We start from the raw sequence: 20,150 nt of genomic DNA on the forward strand, positions 1-20,150 counted from the left end.
GTTGTGATGTTATTAGAAGCTGCATTTTTGTTTCTGTAGTAATTGGATTTGGTTTCTTTTATCGGTTTCTTCTTGTCCATACAGTCATCACAAGTTGCTTGTGTAAGATTGTTCATACACAGTTTTTAGCTGTTCCAGCTTCCTTTTTACATCTACTGTGACCCAATTTTTATTGCTCTTAACATTGCATTCTTACATACTAATGGACATGCAAGCTCTATGAAATAGGATAATGTTTTGAAAAATGATTCCCATCTCTTATTTATGTTTACTGTTTGGTATATATATCACTCCAGACTTCAGATTGCATTAATTTTTATAGCCTCCACAGGTCTGCTATTTTCTGACTTCATTATCTTATCTAATACCTCCATTAATATCCCAGCAACAGCTGTGTTTATTACCTGTAATTTGTGTCTGTATTATGGTATTTTGTTAATTACATGATCTATTAATGTCTCTATATCTGTACTGCACCTTATGGGACTATTTACTACCAGATCTATATCATAAGTGTTGATTAGATCACTGAAACTCCTAGTGTAACAACTTTCTTTTAGTGTATTAACATTTAGATCACCTACTATTATTACATATGTTAATTGTCTAATAGCCTTCTCTAATGGAACTTGTAGCTGTTTTAGAAAACCATTTAGCTGACTATTTGGTGATCTGTATATCCCTAATATCAAACACTTCTTTTCCATTTGAATGTTGTCAGTATTGCTGCCAATTCAAATAGCATTTCTGTACAGTTGTCCACTTGCCATGGTATGCAATCCCCCATTTCATTGTGTACATATACTACAACATCTCCACCTTTATGTTGTCATCTTCAGAAGTACACAGCTTTTTCTGAGTCCTGTGTTTTCTGTAGATTAACTTCTTTTCTTTATCCCATGTTCTGTTAAGAGAAATGTATGTGGTAGTTCTGCTGCTACTAGTACTTCTGTGTTATCTAATTTACTTGCTTGATACATACTCACCTTTTTCGCAATGGTCAGAACTCTGAAGAAATGACTACTTACCTATAACTGATTGACATGTTGTCCAAAGACATACATAACAGTACAGACTTTATTAACAATTTGAATTCCTGTTCTTTTTATAGTTTAAGTACACAGTTTCAGAAATGAATCAATTGATGTCAACAAACCATAGGTAGCAATGGCATGCATTGAAACAATAATAAATATCTTTTCACTTACTTGGGGCCAAATCGTGTATCTATGCATCTTCCACCATTGAAGCAAAAGCTTTTGTGACATTTATCTGTCAAGATAAATTTGTGAACTGCACAGGTGCATTCTGGCACCACATGGACTTTTACACCAACTAATGCAGTTCTATTAGCATTTACTAAATGGAGCCTTTTATCCACACTGACATTATTTGTGCAACTTCCTTCACAGTTATATGTTTCATGAAGGCATTCATTTATACCAACCATTGTGATATTAATTCCAACTTCTTTTTCAATCTGTGGACACAAAAGTAAATAAATAACTGAAAAATTATTTTCCAGGAAAAAAAGAAGCATAAATTTGCTGTCCACATAAAAAAGTAGTACAAATACCTCATTCCTATGCATTGCAATTAAACCATTCAGAACAAAGGATTTATACTTTTTTGAGCCATTAACTGTAAATCTGACATCAGTAATTGGTGGACTTCTTGAATGAAGCTGAACACTGTAAACAATAATGGTTTCTCTGTGAATGTTTAAAAGTTCAGCGACTTTGTCCCGTAGTTTGCTTAATTTGCTGGCTGTGTGAGCATTTGTCTGAAACATCACACACAAATATGTCAATATACTTTGGACATGAAGGAATATAAGAATAAAAAATATGATAACTGAGCTCACTCTATCACTCCAAGTCCTGATGAAATCTTCATCTGACACTCCCACTATTCGAACTGAAGCAGAAGATTCAACATTTTCCTCTGAAATATTTTGCACTGTTATGGTAACATTAGCTTGGATGTCAGCTTGGTTATGCTTGTGATCATAAACTCTGAATTTCAGTTTATACCTGTAAAACAATTTTTTAAAAAAAAGATTCACTATCAAAATTTTCTCTTTTTTTAGTGCAACATATTTATTTATAATAGGGAAGCTAATATTAAGTTAAGCACTACTGGAAACTCCTGGATGGTACAATATGTAAAATAAGGGAAAGGCAACCACTCACCTATGGTGGACTGATGTGTGGAGTATGGGAACACATAATAGGAGACACAATGCACGCTATCTTTTGAGGACATGCTCTTCTGCTAGTGAAAGTACAAACATTAACATATACAACTGTATGCACTCCAGTGGCTGTGGCAAGAATAACCATGGCTTTGGGAGTGCATATTTAGGCCTCTGTGTGGTTTCATGTGTGAATGTGTGTACCTTTACAAGAAAAAAGGGTAAGAGCTCCAAAGCTAGTGTGAATACTTTTTTCTCTTACATGTTTTGATATTACACTCATCAGTGCACAATAGGTTGAAGTGTTTTACTTATTCCTGACACATAACTGAGCCATAATGAAGTGTTCTGTCCTATGATAATTGATTAGAAATAGACTATGGTTGCCATAGATTATTAATTCTGACTTTTGCATTTGCAAACCACTGTCAGAATATGTAAATTGAAGGGCGGTCACTGCTATCAGCTGCAGTGAGACATTGAGTGGAATCAGTGGTGGTGAGCGAAAATGTGTACTGGACAGGGATTTGAACCCAGGATCTCCTGATTATTGGGCAAGTGTGTTAACCACTGCACCATCTGGGACACAGCATTATAACATCTGTATGGACTATCTCAGCTTGCTTCACGGCTCATCCACATTTCCACCATGCACAGATGGCATAGTGGTTACTGCATAAATAACTCTGACCTCCTGTGGGAATCTCTAAGTAGCAAACAGGAGTATAAGGACAGTGACAGTGGATAGGTGGCACTCCATGGGAAAGTGGATCGGCCATGAATCGTACCGAGATAGCCCAGTAAGCAGGAGATCCTGGGTTTGAATCTCACTCTGGTACACATTTTTGCTAGCCACTGCTGATTCCACTTAATGTCCCACTTCAATTGATAACAGTGATCCCCTTTCAATTTACATGTAGTGTTTCACAGCTGCAGGATCTGCATTGTGTCTATTCTTTCAAAGGAACAGACACCATGCATTCAAAAAACAGTGCCCTAATAACTGTGAGTGTTCGGAAGCTGCAGACTACTTCACTACTACTTCTTATTCCATGCTGGGTGAAATGTTACCTTAATATCTGATCTCTACTAAATGACACCACTCCTTCTAGTAAATTATTAATGTACTGAACCTTTTGTTACAATACAAACCACATCACATACAGTTCATTTACAGAATTTGATTGGGCAAAGTTTGGCTGTACAGTCAGTCTATCTCTGTACAGATCTGTCAAATGACTGCTGCATTCATTTATTGTGATTGTGATGTCATGATCTTCATTGAACCACAGGCTGGAGTGAATTTTCTAGCCTTCTTGCCAGTAATACGTCAACAGTAGCCTGTCATTTTCAGCCACTGTTTTGCCACTTCACTGCACAAACCAATGCGGCTACCAGGTTGCAAGTGAGGAACCTTACCAGACACAAAATTTTTGCCTGTATTGGGAAGAAATATAACTCTGGACTTAGCTCAAATTAAAACAGGATTTTTAATATGTTTAAAGACACTATGTAGATCTTATTGTATCTGTATTTCAGGATTTTTATGTGAATGTTGTAGAGGATAGAGACTTTAAACTTTAAACAATGGAAAATCCAGGATGGAATGTACCAATATTATGAAAGAGAAAGTTGCTACTCACCATACAGCAGGGAGGCTGAGTTGCAGATAGGCACAACAAAAAGACAGTCACAAATCAACTTTCAGCCAGTATGGCCTCCGTCAAAAACAGACAAAAGACACACACACACACACACACACACACACACACACACACACACACACACACAACTCTCACACACATGACTGTAATCTCTGGCTACTGATCCCACACTGCAAGCAGCACCAGTGCATGATGGGAGTGGTAATCATTTGGGGTAAGGAGGAGGCTAGGACGGGGAGGGGGAGGGATGTAAGATATGGATGGGGCCAGGGTAGTGCTTCTGGGGAGCACCCCTGGGACAAGATGGAAAGAGGGTAGGACAGTTAGGTGCAGTTGGGAGGATTGATGGAGGGAAGGGGAAAGTGGGGGTGGGGGGGGGGGGGGGGGCAGAAAAGGAGCAAAATGAGAAGATTGGGTGGGATGGTGAAATGAGGGTTGTGTAGTGCTGGTATCAAAACAAGGAAGGGGCTGGATGGGTGAGGGCAATGACTAACTCTCCTTTTCTGGAAAACTACAGTGGTAATTTTTCCTGAGGGCATACAGCTCTACTGTGTTGTTATATGGCGATTGAACCCCCTTGGGCAAAATACTCTGGATGTAAAATAGTCCCTCATGAGGTTTTCATCATCAGGAGAAACAAATCTGGCACTCTACGGATCTGAGTATGTAATGTTAGATCCCTTAATCAGGCAGATACGTAAAAAAATTTAAAAAGAGAAAATGAGTAGGTTAAAGTTGGATATAGTGGGAATCAGTAACGTTCAGTGGCAGGAGGAACAGGTGAATGGTGAATGCAAGGTTATAAATATAAAATCAAATAACGGCAATGCAAGAGTAGGTTTAATAATGAATATAAAAATAGGAATACCGGTAAGCCACAATGAACAATATTGTGAAAGCATTATTGCAGAAGACTCCTACCACAGTAGTGCAAGTTTTTATGCCAACTAGCTCCACAGATGAAGAGATGGAAGAAATGTAGGATGAGTTAAAAGAAATTATTCAAATACTTAAGCGAGACCACTATTTAATAGCGGTGAGGAACTGGAATACTATAGCAGGAAAAGAAAGAGATGAAAAAATAGTAGATAAATATGGATTGGGGGAAAGGTATGAAAGAGGGAGCTGTCTGGTATAGTTCTGCACTGAACACAATTTAATCAATGTTAACACTTAGTTTAAGCAGCATGAAAGAAGGCTGTATATGTGGAAGACATCTGGAGACACTGGAAGAATTCAGATTGATTATATAACGGTAAGACAGAGATTTTGGAACCAGATTTTAAATTGTAAAACATTTATAGAGTCAGATGTAGGTTCTAACCCAATTTTTGGTTATGGACTGTAGATTAAAACTGAAGAAATTCCAAAAATGGTAGGAAAATAAGGAGCTGAAACCTTGATAAGTTGAAAGAACCATAGACTGTTGAAAGATTCAGATCAAGCTTCAGGCAACAGTTGACAAGAGCAGGGGAAAGGAATGCAGTGGAAGACAAATGGGTGGCTCTGAGAGATGAAATAGAGCAGAGGATTATGTAAGTAAAAAGACAAGGCCTTGTAGAAATCCTTGGATAACATAGGAGATATTGAATTAATAGATGAAAGAAGAAAATATAAAAATGCCATAAATAAAGCAGACAAAAGGGAACACAAACACCTGGAAAAGGATTAATAGGAGGTGCAAAATGGAGCCCTGAAAGACCAAAGTAGAAACAAGACTCCATGAGTAGACAGCTTTCCAACAGAACTACTGATGGTGTTGGAGAACCACCCACAACAAAACACTTCCATCTGGTGGGCAAGATGTATGAGATAGGGGACATACCCTCAGACTTCAAGAAGAACATAATCATTCCAGTTCCAAAGAAAGCAGGTGCTGACAGGTGTGTATATTACGAGATTATCAGTTTAATAAGTCACAGTTGCAAAATACTAACAGATGAATCGAAAAACTAGTAGAAGCCAACCTCTGGGAAGATCAGTCTAGATTCTGCAGAAATGTAGGAACATGCAAGGCAGTACTGATCCTACAACCTTCCTTAGAAGACAGATTAAAGAAAGGAAAACCTATGTTTATAGTATTTGTAGACTTAAAGAAAAATTTTAACAGTGATGATTGGAATACTTCTTTGTAATTCCAAAGTCAGCAGCTGTAAAATTGAAGGAGAAAAATGCTATTTACAACTTGTACAGAAACCACACAAAAGATTCAAGGTGTGTGAAAGGGATGAAGTGGTTGAGAAAGGAGTGGGACAGGGTTATAGCTTATCCCCTATGTTATTCAATCTGTATATTGATCAAGCAGTAAAGGAACCAAAGAAAAATTTTGAGTAGGAATTAAACACCAGAGATAAGAAATAAAACCTCTGATGAAATCAACAAAAGCAAAACAAGGATAATTGAATGTAGTCAAATTAAATCAGGTGATGATGAGGAAATCAGATTCAGAAACAAGACACTTAAAGTAGGTGATCAGTTATACTGTATGGGTAGCAAAATAACTGATGATGGCCAAAGTAGAAAGGGTATAAAATATAGACTGGGAATGGCAAGAAAAGTATTTCATAAGAAAAGAAGTTTGTTAACATGGAATATAGATAGAAATAAGTGTTAGGAAGTTTTTTCTGAATGTATTCTTCTGTAGTGCAGCCATGTATGGAAGTGAAACATGAATGATAAACAGTTCAGACAAGGAGAGAATAGAAGCTTTTGAAATGTTGTGCTACAGAAGAATTCTGAAGACTAAATGGATAGATATCATAACTAAGGAGGTACCAAACAGAACGGCGGAAAAAAGAAATTTGTGACACAACCTGACTCGAAGAAGGGATTGTTTGATAGGACACATTCTGAAACATCAAGGGATAACCAATACTGAAAGGACGTGTGGAGGATGAAAATCATAGAGGGAGACCAAAAGATGAATACAGTAAGCAGACTCAGAAGGATATAGGTCGCAGTAGTAGCTTGTACAGAATAGATTAGCATGGAGATCTGCATGAAATCAGTCTCTGGACTGAAGACTACAACAGTTCAGCCCTAGAACATTTTGCCAGTCACTCACTATTACAAAATCTGGTATCCCAAACTTCAACAGCTCAGTCCTAGTCCAGGATACCTATGACATAAACTGCTAGAGCAAACCACTTCTTCATACATTTGCACCCTCTACAGCAACATTTTGCTTCCTGACCAAAACAAACACCCCATGGCTTGATGGCTTCACACAACACAATACAGTGCAGTGCAACTATGTCATGGGTGAAAGCACTCAAGTGGTATCCTACCTGGCTATAACCAAGACTTTCAAGTCATTATCAATCAGCCTATAAACACAATGGGATAGATAAGAAATCTACTCACCAAGTGGCAGCAAGACATGCACATAGAAGAAGGTTATAATTAGACAATGTTTTGGAGCCAGTGGCTCCTTCTTCTGTCAGCAGGGTTGAAGGGGAAAGAAGAGGGGATGAAGGCAAAGGGCTGGAGAGGTTTAGGAAAAGGGGTACAGTCACAAAAGTCATCCAGAACACTCGGTCAGGGGAGACTTATCAGAAAGAATGACAAGAAAAGAATCATTGTTGGGGACTGCACTGGATGAGATTCGAAAACCTGAGAGTTTAAAGGTGGAAGACACGGTAATATGTGAGACAGATTTACTGCTTACACTTCTTGCATGAGTTGATAAGAGTGAAAAGTTAAGAGCTTTGTATATAACAGAGAGGGGTGTGGGGACAGCGAAAAGTAGACAGGTTGGAAAATGAAAGTTATAGAAATTAAAATGGAGTGAAGAAATGAGTAATTACTGTTAAGAAATGCCAAGATGGAAATACTTAACACATATTAATGCCAGGAGGGTGGCGAGAGCCAAGGACACGTTGCAGCATGAGTTCCCACTTGCAGAGTTCTGAGAAACTGGTCTGGAGGAAGAATCCAGATGGTGCTTATGGTAAAACAGGCACCAAGATCCTGACTGTCATGTTGTCAGCTTGCTCTGCAACAGGATATTGTGAGTCAATGGAACACACCCTCTGCCTATGCCCATTCATCCTAACTGATAACTAGGTGATAGCCATGCCAATGTAAAAGAATGAACAGTGTTTGCGTAACAGCGGATTTCTTCATTACAATGAAGTTTACCATATGGTAATTTTTTAAATTGAAATTAGGTGGATTAAGTTAACTGAAATTAAGATTATGTATTTCTTACAGCCTAACATGTTAGTTGCTTAATACAGAGGCTGAGTGAACAGTGAGGTCATTTGTCAAGGTTGGTTGAACATTTCTGCTGTGTTCCATATGGAGGTGCTAGATGCATCAGTGTGACTGCCCGAAGTACTGAATCCAATATTTGCACTCAATACTGTAAATAATTGCTGTGTACAGTCCTTGGATGAGCCAAGCATGTCGTTAATTTTCCAGGTTGCATGGAGAATGGTATTTATTTGATGTATGCCCATTATTTTAATGACAATGCCTGTTGGCAGCCCTGCATATCACAGGAATGGCCCACATTTAGCTTGTTCTGGTTTCTCCTCCCTCCTCTTATTTGCCTTTAAGGCAAATCTTATTTCTATCTCATTGTAACACATTTTTACTGAAAGTTTTCTGCAGATGCTGTAACTCATTTAGCAAACTCTACCTGTTGCAGATGGCCCTGGCTCTTTGATATACTATGGTGGTTGGTATCAAGCTCTGTTGAGATGGATGATGGAAACTCCAAGCATTAAGGTCCATGTGCATATACTTACCATAGTCCAAATCTCCCATTTAGGAGCCTAAATTTCTCTCGATCAAAATTTCCAAGAAGGGTAGGTGTGCATTCTCTTCGAACTCCACAGTGAACTTGATCCTGCTGTGAATGCCACTGAGATGAAATAGAAACTGCTGTAGGTGTTCTAGAGCTGTTTGGCCACACCACAAATATGTCACCTATGTATCTGTAGAATGCTTTGATTTTAAGCAAGCAGTATTTAGTGCTACATATTCGAACTGTTCTAGGTATGGATTACCCACATGCAGAGCCAAAAGGTACCCATGAGAATCCTGTCTATTTGCTCACAAAATTTCACACATTTGAAATGAGTGATGGTTAGAGCACGTTAAAAGACTCCGACTGTGTCATTATCGAAAGGTTTGTCCAGAGATAAGGCATCTTCCAGTGCTGTATGGGCGAAAAGTGTTGCGGCCTCAAGGCTGACATGTAGGACCTTCTTGTCCAAGTGTAATCCTTGGAATACCATCACTTTGCACAGGACACCTGTGGAAGATTCCTTAGCTTGACTAAAGGTAAACTTTGATTAGGGCACAGTCAAACTCTCTCAAAATATACCAACCACCTGTGATTTCAAATGTGGTGTGAAATTCTATCAGCAATTAGACGGGGTTGCCAGCTGCAGTCCCGTATCAGTATAGTAGGTAGCTCGACAGTCATGTTGTCTGTAATATTACTGAGTAAATGGCTGAGGTTCTTGCCTGCATAATGTTGCTCTAGCTGCATTTGTTCATGGCATTTTGCCATGAAAATGCTCAACATATCAAGCTATGTATTATCTACCTAATTTTGTAGAAAGCATATGTGCAAAGGTGGAGCAGCTATTTATATGAAAAACAGTCTGTCCTTTAATACAATCGATGTAGATAAATATTATGTAGAGAAGGACTTTGAGGCATGTGTCACAGAAATGGTAGGAGCTAACAAGAAACTAGTAATCGTAGCAGTATACAGAGCTCCATCTGGTAATTTTAAAGTATTCATGAAACAATTAAATTCTGTGCTATTGTATCTCACAAGGAAAAATAGGAACATTATAGTGACTGGAGATTTTAATATAGATTTCCTAGAAAGCTCATCTTCTACGACAGAGTTTGCAAATTTAATGCATACCTACAAACTTGTCTCCACTGTCAGTTTTCCCACAAGAACTACTTCACTCTAATAGACAATAGACAATATCTTTCTAGATATGAGTAGAACTCATCACATCAAAGTTGAAAATGTCATAAATGGTCTCTCTGATCATGATGGGCAAATACTCAAATTGACAACTTAAATACATGTACTGGAGTACAGTGGAAAACCATTAGAAACATGAATGAGGAAAATATCCAAAACTTCAAATTATGCATTTGGAAGACTGACTGGAGGTATGTTTATCTTGCAAATGACGTTAATACAAAATATGAAATATGCCATTGTTAGACCCCTTTTCAAGTCTGGCGATTCTACAGATGTCAAAAATTATTGTCCTATCTCTCTCTTAACAACATTTTCAAAGGTTCTTGAAAAGGCAGTGTATAACATGATTGTGGCACATCTTTATAAACTTAATAATATTAACCACAGACAGTTTGGTTTTCAAAAAGGGGTTTCCACAGAGTGTGCCATATATTCACTCACAAATGATGCCTTGGAGTCTATTAATAGTAAGAAGTCACCATCTGGTGTCTTCTGTGGTATTTCCAAGGCCTTTTATTGTATAAACCACAAGATACTCTTGGAGGAGGCCTATCATAACGGAATCAAAGGACCTATAGGTAACTGGCTAAAATCATATCTTGAAGACAGGAAACAAAAGGTGGTTCTAAATGACTGCAACAAAGGATCTTCTAATCTAGTGGATTCTGAATGGGGCAAAATTTAACATGGAGTTCCCCAGGGATCTGTCCTTGGACCCTTGCTGTTTTTAATATATGTTAATGATTTACCCCTGTCCATTAGTAAAAATTGTGAATTCACAATGTTTGCTGATGATACAAGCATTGTAGTAGATGGTAAGTCTACTGCTGATCTGGAGACTGATGTTAATGATAACTTAGAGAAGTTACAGCTCAGTTTTCAATTAATTCTCTTTCAGTTAATATTAAAAAAACTAATTTTATACAGTTCCACACAAGACATAAAACTCTAGAAAATATGGTAATTGCTCAATGCAACCAGGAACTAGAACAGGTGCACTCCACTAAATTCCTGGGGGTTCACACTGATAGTAGGCTCAACTGGGAACAGCATGTGTCCCTTACTCTAAAAAGGCTTTCATCAGCAACTTTTGCTCTAAGAATCATTACTCATTTTGGGGACATCAACATTTTAAAATCAGTTTACTTTGGATGCTTTTACTCATTAATGAGTTATGTTATAATCTTCTGGGGTAACTCACCAACCAGAGAAAAAAATTTTAACTGCTCAGAAGAGAGCAGTCAGAATCATGTGTAGGGTTCCTCCATGAACCTCACGTAGAAAACTTTTCACACAGTTAGGTATACTGACCACAACATGTCAGTACATATACTCTCTGATGAATGTAGTTAATAAAGATTACGCTCAGTATGAAACAAACTGCTCATACCATAATTACAATACTAGAGGTAAACATGATCTACATGTCGAACTAAAAAATTTATCACTTGTGCAGAAGGAAGTAAAGTATGCTGCTATAAAGACTTTTAATGCATTGGCTAATTATATTAAATGTACAAGAGAAAATGAAACGCTGTTCAAAGGTACATTAAAAAAATACCTGCTTGACCATCCACTGTACTCCTTAGATGAATTCTTTTCCAGAATTAATGCACTCCCTTAATAATAGATGTATTTAGTCTCTTAGTTATTAGATAGACGGTACAATATTATCTTACTGTTATAGAGTGAATTGCTATACTAGTTAAACAACAGCTTGTAAATGAGAAAAAGTGATACTTATTAATATCTGTATCATTGTATTATATTACTATTCTGGTGCATTCATTGTATTTGTACAATTGTATTGACATGTTCCACATCCAGGCGAATCACTCACATGTATGGATCCATGGAATATGCATACTAAATAAAATAAAAATATAAAAGAAGAACAGGGATTAATGAAGGCTGAGGCCAGAGGGGTCACAGGAATGTAGGATACATTGGAGGAAGAGTTCTCACCTGCACAATTCCAAAAATTTGGTGTTGATTGAAATGAAGAATGTTGTTTTGAGCAGCATGCTCAGCAACTGGATGGTCCAGCTGTCTGTTGGCCACAGTTTGTCTGTGGCCATTCAAGTGGACTGTCAGCTTGCTGGTTCTCATGCCACCACAGAAAACAGGACAGTGGCCACACTTTAGTTTGTAGAGCACATGACTGCTCCCCCAGGTAGCCCTGCCTTTGGTGGAGTAAGTGATACTTGTGACCAGAGTGGAGAAGGTGTGGTAGGAGGATGTAGGTAGGGTAGTAGGTAGGATATCCCTCATTTGTGGTCAGACAGTGGGACTTTGGAGGATGGTAAGAGCATCCCACCCGTGACTTAATAACATCCTGGCCTGGAGCAACTGTATCACAGTCCCTGCCAAGGTTCTGACTACCTCTCATTGTGCCCTGAAATCGGAAGTATCCTACCCACTACATTTCCCAGCTGAGCAACAGTAGCATTCTGCCAACCACCATAGAATCATAGTGGATAGGAATTGGTAAGTTTCATTAGCGTTGTAACGTGAATGTAAAATGACCTGTTCCATATCATTTTTAATAATCGTATAAATGATCCATGAAATGTGAAACTAACTAACTATTAATTATTCATGGCATCATTTATTTACTTACATCTGTGTCCCATTCTGTACAATGGTACTGGACAAGTTTATATGTGAAATGATAGTTAAATCAAGGCATTAAGCTGTCGACAGGCATTGATATACATCAACAGGGACTGTTGAAAATGTGTGCCCTGACTGGGAGTAGAACGTGGGATCTCCTGCATACATGGAAGACACTCTATCCATCTGAGCCACCAAGGGCACAGAGAATAGACTGCAGGGACTTATCCCTTGCACTCTCCCCATGAGACCCACATTCCCAGCTTAAAGTCCACACACTACATTTGTAGTGCCCCTGCCCGTTACACTCATTACTCACAGCAGACAATCTTACCAAGCCCGTTAGAGTTCTGGCAATGTATGTGCATCCGCACAGAAAAAGAAGGTCAATGGATGGTTAGCCTTAACTACATGAAGATGGTATCTGTTCGTTTGGACATGTCCAAAAGAACAGACACCATTGGTGACCATGCAGGTCCCTAGAATGAAGGTAAGAGCAATATGGCAGGTAGATGGGTGCAGAAGAAGCATAGGGCCTAACAAGAATTTTGCAGAGCTTTGGAGGTTGATGGAAAGATATTCTGGGTTTGATGGGCAAAACCTCAGACAGAACAGATCTTATTTCAAGGCATGATTTTGGGAAGTTGTGGCCTTGTCAGAGTAGCTGCTTAATACATTCCAGATCAGGATACTACTGAGTGACCAGTAGTGTGCTCTGAAGCTGTTTTTTGGAGGGATCAGCAGTGCCATGACTTGATGTGATGGCTTGGAAAATCTGCTTTTGAGCTAGGTCAATACGTCCAGTGAAGGCTGAAGTGATGGTGGTGTATTGCTGTAAAGAGTTTGCATCTGAACAAATACAGCAATGGCATTTGAGGCAAATGTATTTGTTTGGATGCAGACTTTTTACAGCAATACACACCATATCCAATCCTGGTACTGCACCCTCCTACCATTATCTATACCTGCCCTGTAACTGACAAAACATGTACTACCAAAGGGAGAACCTCCTGTGAAATGACACATCATATACCAACTGATAGACTATTTTGTCGTTTACATCAGCACGACTGATACCAAATTACCAGTTATGATGAATGGGCATAGGCAGAGGGTATATACTGGCAACACACAATATCATTTTGCAGAGCATGCTCTATTACATGACAATTGTGACCTCAGTGCCTGTTTCAGCACATGCGCCATCTGTATTCTTTGCCCAGACATCTGTTTTTCAGAACTGCTCTAGTGGGAACTAGTGCTACAACATGTCCTTGGTTCTTGCAGCCCCCCTGGCCTTAATTTACATTAATTTCTTCTGTCTCAGCATTTCTTCGCAGTAACTATTCATTTCTCCACTCTGCTTTAGTTTTCTTCGTCTTTCATTTCCTTACCTGTCTGTTTTTTGACATCATCCTCCCTTTGTTATGTATAATGCACTTAGTTTTTCATTCTTACTAACTCATACATGATGTTTCAGCAGTGATATCTGTCTTTCATATTACCATGTCTTTCATCTTTAAGCTCTCAGATTTTTAAATCTTGTCCGGTGCAGTCCCCAACAATGAGCCTTTCCTTCCCATCCCACGCAGTAAGTCTGCCCTGACCTATGTATGGTTCTGAGTGACTTTTCCGAAATTTACCCCTTTTCATTCTGGAAGAATGAGCCACTGGCTGCAAAATCTTGACTAATTATAACCTACTTTTATGTGCATGTCAAGCTGCCACTTGGTGAGTATATTTTTTATCTATCCTATTACATTACACTGTCAAAAAGTGATTGTTTTTATTGTTATATTAACCTATAAGCACAGATAGAATAAAAATATAATGCAAAGGATAGATGCTACACACCGTATAGTGGAGATGTTGAGTCTCTGATAGGCATAACAAAAACATAGGTGTAACAAAAAGGCCTTTGCCTTCTTGGTCAAAAACTTATTTTGTGATAGTCTTTTTGTAATGCCTATCTCTGACTCAGCATATCCACTATACAGTGACTAGCAATTATCCTTTTTATAATATTGTTACATTCCATCCTGGATTTTGTTAGAAAGATAAAAACATGTATATAGAAAAAGCATATGATGATATCTATGCAACAGGTTACAGCAGATGTAACATGCAAGTCAGTTCCACAGTCCTCAAGTGGAGCCACTTATAAACACTACCATGATCTGTATTGAACAGGGACAGAATATTTATAATGCTTGAGGGAAAACTATGAACAATATAACTTAAGTGTATACTGAACAACAAACCACTGAAAATATCACTTCATGTAACAACATCAAACTTATTCCTGTGTTATATGGACATACTATGAGAATAAGTTTGATGTTTGTAAGTTTTCTTTCACGTCTTCCAACTCAAACATTTTGAAATTTCATTACCAGAATGAAGATTGTAGTCCCAGATTGGCATTGGGAGTGGTGCAACAGAGGATGTGCACCAATTGAATGTTAGTAAACATAATTTGCATACCATGATTTGTTAGTCACTCTGTGTTGTATGACTGATTTAAAACAAATGCAAACTTCTTTTCTAAATGACTGCAGGTTCCACAGACACAATAGGTAAGAATGAAATGTGCAAATAAGTACTGAAATCATGCCAATGGTGAATTGCAGCGACATCAAAGTCTTATGTCTTCCCTGCTAGAAATGCTGAAAAATAATGACAGTAAACATATGGACGGAAGGATTAATAATAAAATAGCACATAAGTAACTAAAAATAAGTTAGTATATTGTGAAATAGCTACAACTAGAACACATGATGCTTACACTAGGGAGGTTGAAAGCAGAAAGAAAAGTGCTTACAGCCAGGCTTTTCCTAGATGCTCTCTAACTAATTTGAAGTCTATAGATTCTTTTAATGCACAGATCATGCACATATGAACATCGAGTCATCTCTTTACATAAATCTTTACATTAAATATAGAATTTTTAGAAAAGGATATTACAGCGCCCCATGAATAACTATGATAAAATTCACTACTCAGTCATGAGCAGTCATTCAATCTTTATACATTGAAACATTGGAAAGAAAAGTTAATATGTACATTCCTTTTTCTCGTCTGATAAAAACTGTGGTTCTGTTCAGTTATTGTGAAGTTCTTAGTGCACTTGACCTTTATCAGTGGGATATAAAAGCAACACGATGCTCTGGGGGTGAGCGTTGATTTTGAACAATTGTTGAGTTGTGCACACGAAACAATGCTGACTGCAACTTCATCAGAGGAGCGATATCAGACGCGGACTGTGACATTAGACTTGGGTGCTAACAGCAGACGCAGCTGTGTGATATCACCAGGCTGGCTGGTTTGATCTCCTGGGAATGCTTGCGGCGCATGCACACATTGTTGTCTTCCTGGTTGTCCACCCCACTGATCACAAGCATACACACAGAAAAGCCAAGGCTTAGTGTTTGTGCATTGGCATAATTCCCTTGAAAGTGTGCACTTCTATGGTGCATTCAGAATTAAAACACACAGAGAAATAAACATGCACTATAAAAATATCTTGGATTCATTCTTTTACAATAGTTGATAGCATAGGTTTACAACAAAAACATTTCATTTTTTATCATATTCTGTCAATAGGAAATACTTGGACATCATTCACAGCATGGAAATTCAGATAAAGCTTAAAGTTTGTTTTCTATTTGGATAGTAGATTACTTATCTATAACATTAAAAATTATTGAGTTAATATGAATATTAACATGTCCACAAGTTTGTTTTCTTGCTCATGTATTAACGAGTATATTTAAATGGCCAATAACATCCACTACACAGAAGTCCACTGACAATTACATTTGGCCACTGGTACGCTATGGCTTAGTTCAAGCATGACCACTGAACATGGCACACAGTGTTTAGATGACGTGGAACTTCTTCAGTGAGGATTGGTGCTGGAGATGCATTTTGAGATTCTGTACATGTGACTCCAACAACACCCTTTTGGTAGCATACCCTTTTAAAGGAAGTGGCTTCAATTTGTTCCCAAGTTAAGTGTATATCTTATATTCAGCACGAATGCTATTCATTTGTCCTAATGTCTATTTAGCATTCCACTAAGGATCAGGATTTCACGTGTTGCAATAATTTTTCTGTCCCCTAAACACAGTGGGACTGTTTATCAGATGCACACCACTAGTTTGTTCTTCACTATATTATTTCTGTGCGTTTTTACATTTAAAGATCTTTCTTGATGAAGTCATTCTACCTGCTAATGTTATTCTGATTACCAGACACAAATTTTTACACAGTTCATTTAACATATTTTCAGCTTTTTAAAATATGGTTCAAAAATCTGAATTTAAAATTCATAAATCATGAAATTAATACTTCAAGTAATTACATACACTTAAAAGTCAGGTTAGAGAAAGGTCACTAAAACACTTCACTGCTTGTAGTATGTAAGTGCAAAATAGCAAAATACGCTGACTAGAAATGATTCAATTACAAAACAAACAAATGCTTATTAAAAAAAGAGCAGAGACTTGAGCCTCTACAATTTTCACATCAGCAGCACACTGCCATTTGTGTTGCTAAGCCATATGTTGTGTGACTATACTACTGATATTTACTTTGTGAATAGGCCAGTACATTACATACAGGAGTGTGATTGTGTTGTGTTTAGGTGATATGTGATAAATAGTGCAGTGCACCTGTATGGCTGTTTTCATTTCTGGGCAGGGTGTCAGACTCTGGCATTTTACTATATTCACAGTTGTTTATTAGTTCATGACAATCCTTTACTTTCTTCAGAAAATACCTGCCACAGCATTAAAATATGTTAAGCATGTAAAGCATTCAGCATTGTGTAAAACTGTCACACACTTTTGCACACACCTTATACAGGTGAAAATACTTGACATTTTAACAAACGCAGAAAATAATAGATAAAAGTGAGTTGGTGTTGCTGCACGTCTTCTTCTAATTGTACACAAACAGATAAATACAATACCAGCTAGTGTAGACCTCATACCGCTGGTTTATACACTCCTGGAAATTGAAATAAGAACACCGTGAATTCATTGCCCCAGGAAGGGGAAACTTTATTGACACATTCCTGGGGTGAAATACATCACATGATCACACTGACAGAACCACAGGCACATAGACACAGGCAACAGAGCATGCACAATGTTGGCACTAGTACAGTGTATATCCACCTTTCGCAGCAATGCAGGCTGCTATTCACCCATGGAGACGATGGTAGAGATGCTGGATGTAGTCCTGTGGAACGGCTTGCCATGCCATTTCCACCTGGCGCCTCAGTTGGACCAGCGTTCGTGCTGGACGTGCAGACCGCATGAGATGACGCTTCATCCAGTCCCAAACATGCTCAATGGGGGACAGATCTGGAGATCTTGCTGGCCAGGGTAGTTGACTTACACCTTCTAGAGCACGTTGGGTGGCACGGGATACATGCGGACATGCATTGTCCTGTTGGAACAGCAAGTTCCCTTACCGGTCTAGGAATGGTAGAACGATGGGTTCGATGACTGTTTGGATGTACCGTGCACTATTCAGTGTCCCCTCGACGATCACCAGAGGTGCACGGCCAGTGTAGGTTATCACTCCCCACACCATGATCCCAGGTGTTGGCCATGTGTGCCTCGGTCGTATGCAGTCCTGATTGTGGCGCTCACCTGCACGACGCGAAATATGCATACGACCATCTTTGGCACCCAGGCAGAAGCGACTCTCATCGCTGAAGACGACACGTCTCCATTCGTCCCTCCATTCACGCCTGTCGCGACACCACTGGAGGCGGGCTGCACGATGTTGGGGCGTGAGCGGAAGATGGCCTAACGGTGTGCGGGACCGTAGCCCAGCTTCATGGAGATGGTTGCGAATGGTCCTCGCCGATACCCCAGGAGCAACAGTGTCCCTAATTTGCTAGGAAGTGGCGGTGCGGTCCCCTATGGCACTGCGTAGGATCCTACGGTCTTGGCGTGCATCCGTGCGTCGCTGCGGTCCGGTCTCAGGTTGACGGGCACGTGCACCTTCCTCCGACCACTGGCGACAACATCGATGTACTGTGGAGACCTCACACCCCACGTGTTGAGCAATTCGGCGTTACGTCCACCCGGCCTCCCGCATGCCCACTATACGCCCTCGCTCAAAGTCCGTCAACTGCACATACGGTTCACATCCACGCTGTCGCGGCATGCTACCAGTGTTAAAGACTGCGATGGAGCTCCGTATGCCACTGCAAACTGGCTGACACTGACGGCGGCGGTGCACAAATGCTGCGCAGCTAGCGCCATTTGACGGCCAACACCGCGGTTCCAGGTGTGTCCGCTGTGCTGTGCGTGTGATCATTGCTTGTACAGCCCTCTCGCAGTGTCCGGAGCAAGTATGGTGGGTCTGACACACCGGTGTCAATGTGTTCTTTTTTCCATTCCAGGAGTGTAGATGTTTTACAAATTTGATGCTTATTCTAAAGCAAAATCTGGAATCTTGAAGTTTGATGTTCTTAGTTCATTCAGCACTCAGGACAAAAAATATTCTTGAAGTGAGTACTTACCCTACATCTTGGCTGCTCACTGGTTTTGTGTACTGTGATTTTCTAACATCTGCCTGACAAGCAAGTGTGATTAGCACAGATCTTACCTTTGTGAGGTAACGGGTGAGTTGTGGCACCCTGCAAATATTCTAAGTTCGTAGTTGGCATGGCCATGTGGGCCACTCAACAGGGCAATCACATGGTGCCAGACATAGGCCTGAGCAAGAGGGGTAGCCCCAGCACATGGTCCAGATGGTCCAGGTCGACCGTGTGGCTGAGAATTCCATGTTGACACAGTGTCGAGGACTGTGCTTTGTGTCAATGAAGGAGATGTGTATGTCGGGAGTGCCAATGATGGTGGACGTCGTGAAACCATAATAGCAGACATTTCAAAGCTCATGTCGAAATTAATAATAGCCAGAGGAATCATGATACCTTAAAAATTAACATTTACATTACCATTATTTGCACGACGATTCTGATGGTGTAATCAATATCTGTTTTAGTTTAAAGTTTAGTATCTGACTGTAAATTATACAAGTAACACCCAGCAATGAATTTCCAATACCGAAACAGTTCATGTGATTATGTTGGTCGATGTGTCTTTAGAAAGCTGTTAGTGTAAACCTAAACTGGTATGAATTACAGGGAAGTAGCTTGAATAGTACATGACTTATTGGACGTCAAAGTGGCTCATTACTATTAATCGCGTGAGGCCATAAGTACTCCGCACAGTGGTTAAACACTGGACTCGCATTCAGGAGGACGATCCCGTGTCTAGCCATCCTGATTTAGGTTTTCCGTGATTTCCCTAAATCACTCCAGGCAAATGCTGGGATGGTTCTTCTGAAAGGGCACGGCCGACTTCCTTCCCCATCCTTCCCTAATCCGCTGAGGCCGATGACCACACTGTCTGGTCTCCTTCCCCAAAACAACCAACCAACCGTAAGTACTCCACAGTGACATGAAAAAATGTTAGGAGCATGCTTATAAATATATTTATTCATCTATGTCTTTGTTTATATCCGATATATACTATTCATGTAGAAATTGGTCAAATATTTACTGTGTTTTAGAAAGCCCAGAGACATTAGGCTACTGGCCTGCTTTCGTTTCTATTCCTTTGATATATGTTTATTTTATTTGTTTACGTATTTAATAATGTAAGTTAGAGTGTGTTTATAGTCCAGCCATAGGAAT

The 20,150-nt window shown here is 39.3% G+C and overlaps 1 protein-coding gene across 1 annotated transcript in view; it reads right to left on the minus strand.

Moving 5' to 3' along the window:
• Positions 1 to 20,150, minus strand: part of LOC126273342 (neural-cadherin-like) — a 597,074-nt gene that overhangs the window by 174,251 nt on the left and 402,673 nt on the right. The window contains exons 13-15 of the mRNA XM_049976888.1: positions 1,865 to 2,033; positions 1,577 to 1,783; positions 1,209 to 1,480 (exon numbers count right to left, since the gene is read on the minus strand). Coding sequence (XP_049832845.1) covers positions 1,209 to 1,480; positions 1,577 to 1,783; positions 1,865 to 2,033 — 648 coding nt within the window. The remainder of the gene's footprint in view (positions 1 to 1,208; positions 1,481 to 1,576; positions 1,784 to 1,864; positions 2,034 to 20,150) is intronic.

Source organism: Schistocerca gregaria, chromosome 5 (assembly GCF_023897955.1).
Source record: "Schistocerca gregaria isolate iqSchGreg1 chromosome 5, iqSchGreg1.2, whole genome shotgun sequence".
In the NCBI taxonomy this organism is placed as follows: Eukaryota; Metazoa; Arthropoda; class Insecta; order Orthoptera; family Acrididae; genus Schistocerca; species Schistocerca gregaria.